Here is a 2698-nt window from a genome sequence, read left to right on the forward strand (position 1 = left end):
TCCCATTCGTGCGGTTCAGATTCCAAGCGAAGGATCTCTCTTTCCATCCTCTTTATGCGCTCATCAAGAGCACGGCGCCTCCTTCCGATTCTTTGTCTCTTCTCACATAAAGCTTTGTGTCTCCCGACGATCTGTTTGAACGAACATTTTGTCAAATGACCAAAAGAAAGGAAGTTATAGTTTTCTGAGAAGACTAAGAGTTAGAAAAGGAACCTTTTCCAGGAAGTCATAACATTTGACCCTTTTCTTCCCTGTTCGGAAATGAAAAAACGTTGGGTGAATAACTCCCTTTGGAGAGAATCCGTCTTCGGACTCAAACAATGGGTTCCCACTTGAAGTTGTTATTCTTGAGCTTGATCTGAAAGAAGACAGCGGCATTTTTCAAGTTTTTTCTTATAATGAACTATGGTGATCTTTCGGAATTCCTTTTAAAAAAGAAAGAGGTTCAGATTTCTAAAAATAATTATATATTGTTGGCCTATTGGAGCAGGCTTCAGATCCAATTAAAACGCGGCCCAGCGATTCCGAAGCCATCATGGGCAACGATCGAAATCATTGCTTGGTCGTATTTATGATAAAATTCTCATGAATTATTAATCTTATCCCTCGATATAAAAAGAAAACTTAAGCCGAGCTCCATCCTCGCCTTCGAGAGACCGAGGAAAAATACTTATTAAGATTTTTTCTTTAAAAAATGCAAGTGAGCGTGATCAGCTCATCTCTCACAATTCATAAAACCTCTTTGGCAGGCTAGGACTTGCAAACCTAGAATCGTGTCCAAACGTTTTTGCTAAAAAAAAAAAATCATATGCCAAAGCATGTACATGGTTGTGTTCGGTTACACTAATTGAACAAAATATTTCCGTCAAACGGAATAATCCTCATGGACTCAACAAAACAATTCTTTAAAAAAAAGAGAGCGTTCCTACACCTCTGGAGAACCCTCATGTGGCCGAGAACCTTCACCTACCTCGAATTGAGATGGGGAATCTCCAAATACCAAAGAAAATTGTTTCAGATCGAGAGTAGGACGGGAAGCCGAGGATAACTCGGACTCAACCATAGCGAGTTCGGCAGCAACTTCGCTCCTCTCGTTCTCGAACGAAACTCTCCCAGCCTCTAGTTCCTTAATAAGGTCTAGATTGCTCTTCAGTTCGGCTTGATCTGTTAGAAGTTTAGTCCAGACCTCTTCGTCCTTGATGAACTTCGTAACAAATTGAATAAGTTGCCTACCGAATCCCCTCATCTCTTCTCGAGCATTATGTTCGGCTTCAGCGATATCGCGAGCCCTGTTCCTAGTTAAAAGCTCGATCTCTTGATTTGCCTCTTCGAACAAAGTCGTATTCTCCTCTATCTCAGCCTCCAAGCGAAGAGCATTAGACCTCGCAGAATCTCTTTCAGCATTCGGAATTCTGATGCGTTGCTCGTTAGCTGCTAGAGGTTTCTTCATATTTTCAAAAGACGACTCGAATGCTTTTTCCCGCTCAAGTCGCTTGGATTGGTTGGCTAATCTGAGATCATCAACCTCCTTCTTAGCCTTTGCGGTCTCTCTCTTCGCTTGATGAAGAAGGTTCTCATAATGGAAGATCATTCCATTAGTCTCCATAAACGCCTTCGGAGTAAAAAAAAAAACATGTCGTTTAGACAAGAAGCTTTTACCTAAGGAAGGGAGATTTTCATAATCTAAAAGATCCGAACCTGGGATAGGTAGCAAGCTCGATTGGCGAACATCTGACGTACTTCCGGCCTCCAAACCGAAAATGGAGGAAGAGACGCCCCTTGCCTGGTTTGGAAACTTTGGAAGATGTCTCCAATCTCTTCTTCGCCTGCTAAGCAGAGGAGAATAGCAAATTAATAAAATAGATGCAATATGTGGCAAGTTTTGCTAATGCTCGCTTTTTAAGTAAAAACTTACCTGAAATCGAAGCGGGTAAAGGATTTTGAGTCCTAACACTCAGTCCTTGAGATAGGGGAGCCTCCGATCTCGGCTCATCAATTTCCTCTGAAATTACTCTGTCACCCGGAAGAGGAAGCTCGGAGTTTAAAGGTTCTGAAGAGGGAGAAATAGAACATAGAGGGCTAGAGACTCGTGGGGGAGAACTTAATCTCATGGTTTTAAGTCTCTCGTTTGATAGATTATCGGAATCTGGAGCCTTCCTCTTTGTACAAGGAGAGGAGGTTATTTCTCCCTCACACCCTGGTTCGGAAGGGCAAGTTGCGATGGCAACTGGAGGGTTGTTAAGGATCTTGGCTCCATGAGTATCCACCGCGGCTGACAGGGCTGCTTCTAATGAACCGTCATCAACCAAGAGGGTCTTCCTGTGGAAGTTACCAACCCTGGAGATTGCAGCTATCCGTTTCTTTCTCCCGATTTCGGATAGCTGATCCTTAAGAGCCTTGATTTCAGCCTGCATCTTTATTTTATCTCGAGCATTCAGGCTCGAGACGTCTTTCTCCTCGGGAGGAGGATCGAGGGGGTGAGTCTGACCGTCTTTAATGGCGAGCCCCGCTTTATGAATGCGTTGAAGGATGAAGGAATTCCAATTTGTTTCACCCTCGGAAACGATTCAAAAGGAGGATAAGAAGTCAACGGTTGGGCGGGGGATCGTCTGGTTTCCTGAAACAAAGTATTGGGTTAAGAATTCTATCTCTTTTACTTAATACAGTGGAAAGTAGTAAAGGTTGGATTTTTAACCAA

At 43.0% G+C, this 2698-nt stretch overlaps 1 protein-coding gene across 1 annotated transcript; it reads right to left on the reverse strand.

Annotated features, from left to right (window-relative positions):
* Window positions 1–925: 925 nt before the first annotated feature.
* Window positions 926–2414, reverse strand: LOC110227383. Its single transcript, XM_021021471.1, has 3 exons — window positions 1916–2414; window positions 1699–1826; window positions 926–1612 (listed from the first exon to the last, which is right to left on the reverse strand). Exons 1-3 carry the CDS (start codon window positions 2412–2414, stop codon window positions 926–928), a joined length of 1314 nt encoding a protein of 437 aa, XP_020877130.1.
* Between the last annotated feature and the right edge of the window lie 284 nt (window positions 2415–2698).

This window comes from Arabidopsis lyrata, assembly GCF_000004255.2.
Source record: "Arabidopsis lyrata subsp. lyrata unplaced genomic scaffold ARALYscaffold_6, whole genome shotgun sequence".
In the NCBI taxonomy this organism is placed as follows: Eukaryota; Viridiplantae; Streptophyta; class Magnoliopsida; order Brassicales; family Brassicaceae; genus Arabidopsis; species Arabidopsis lyrata.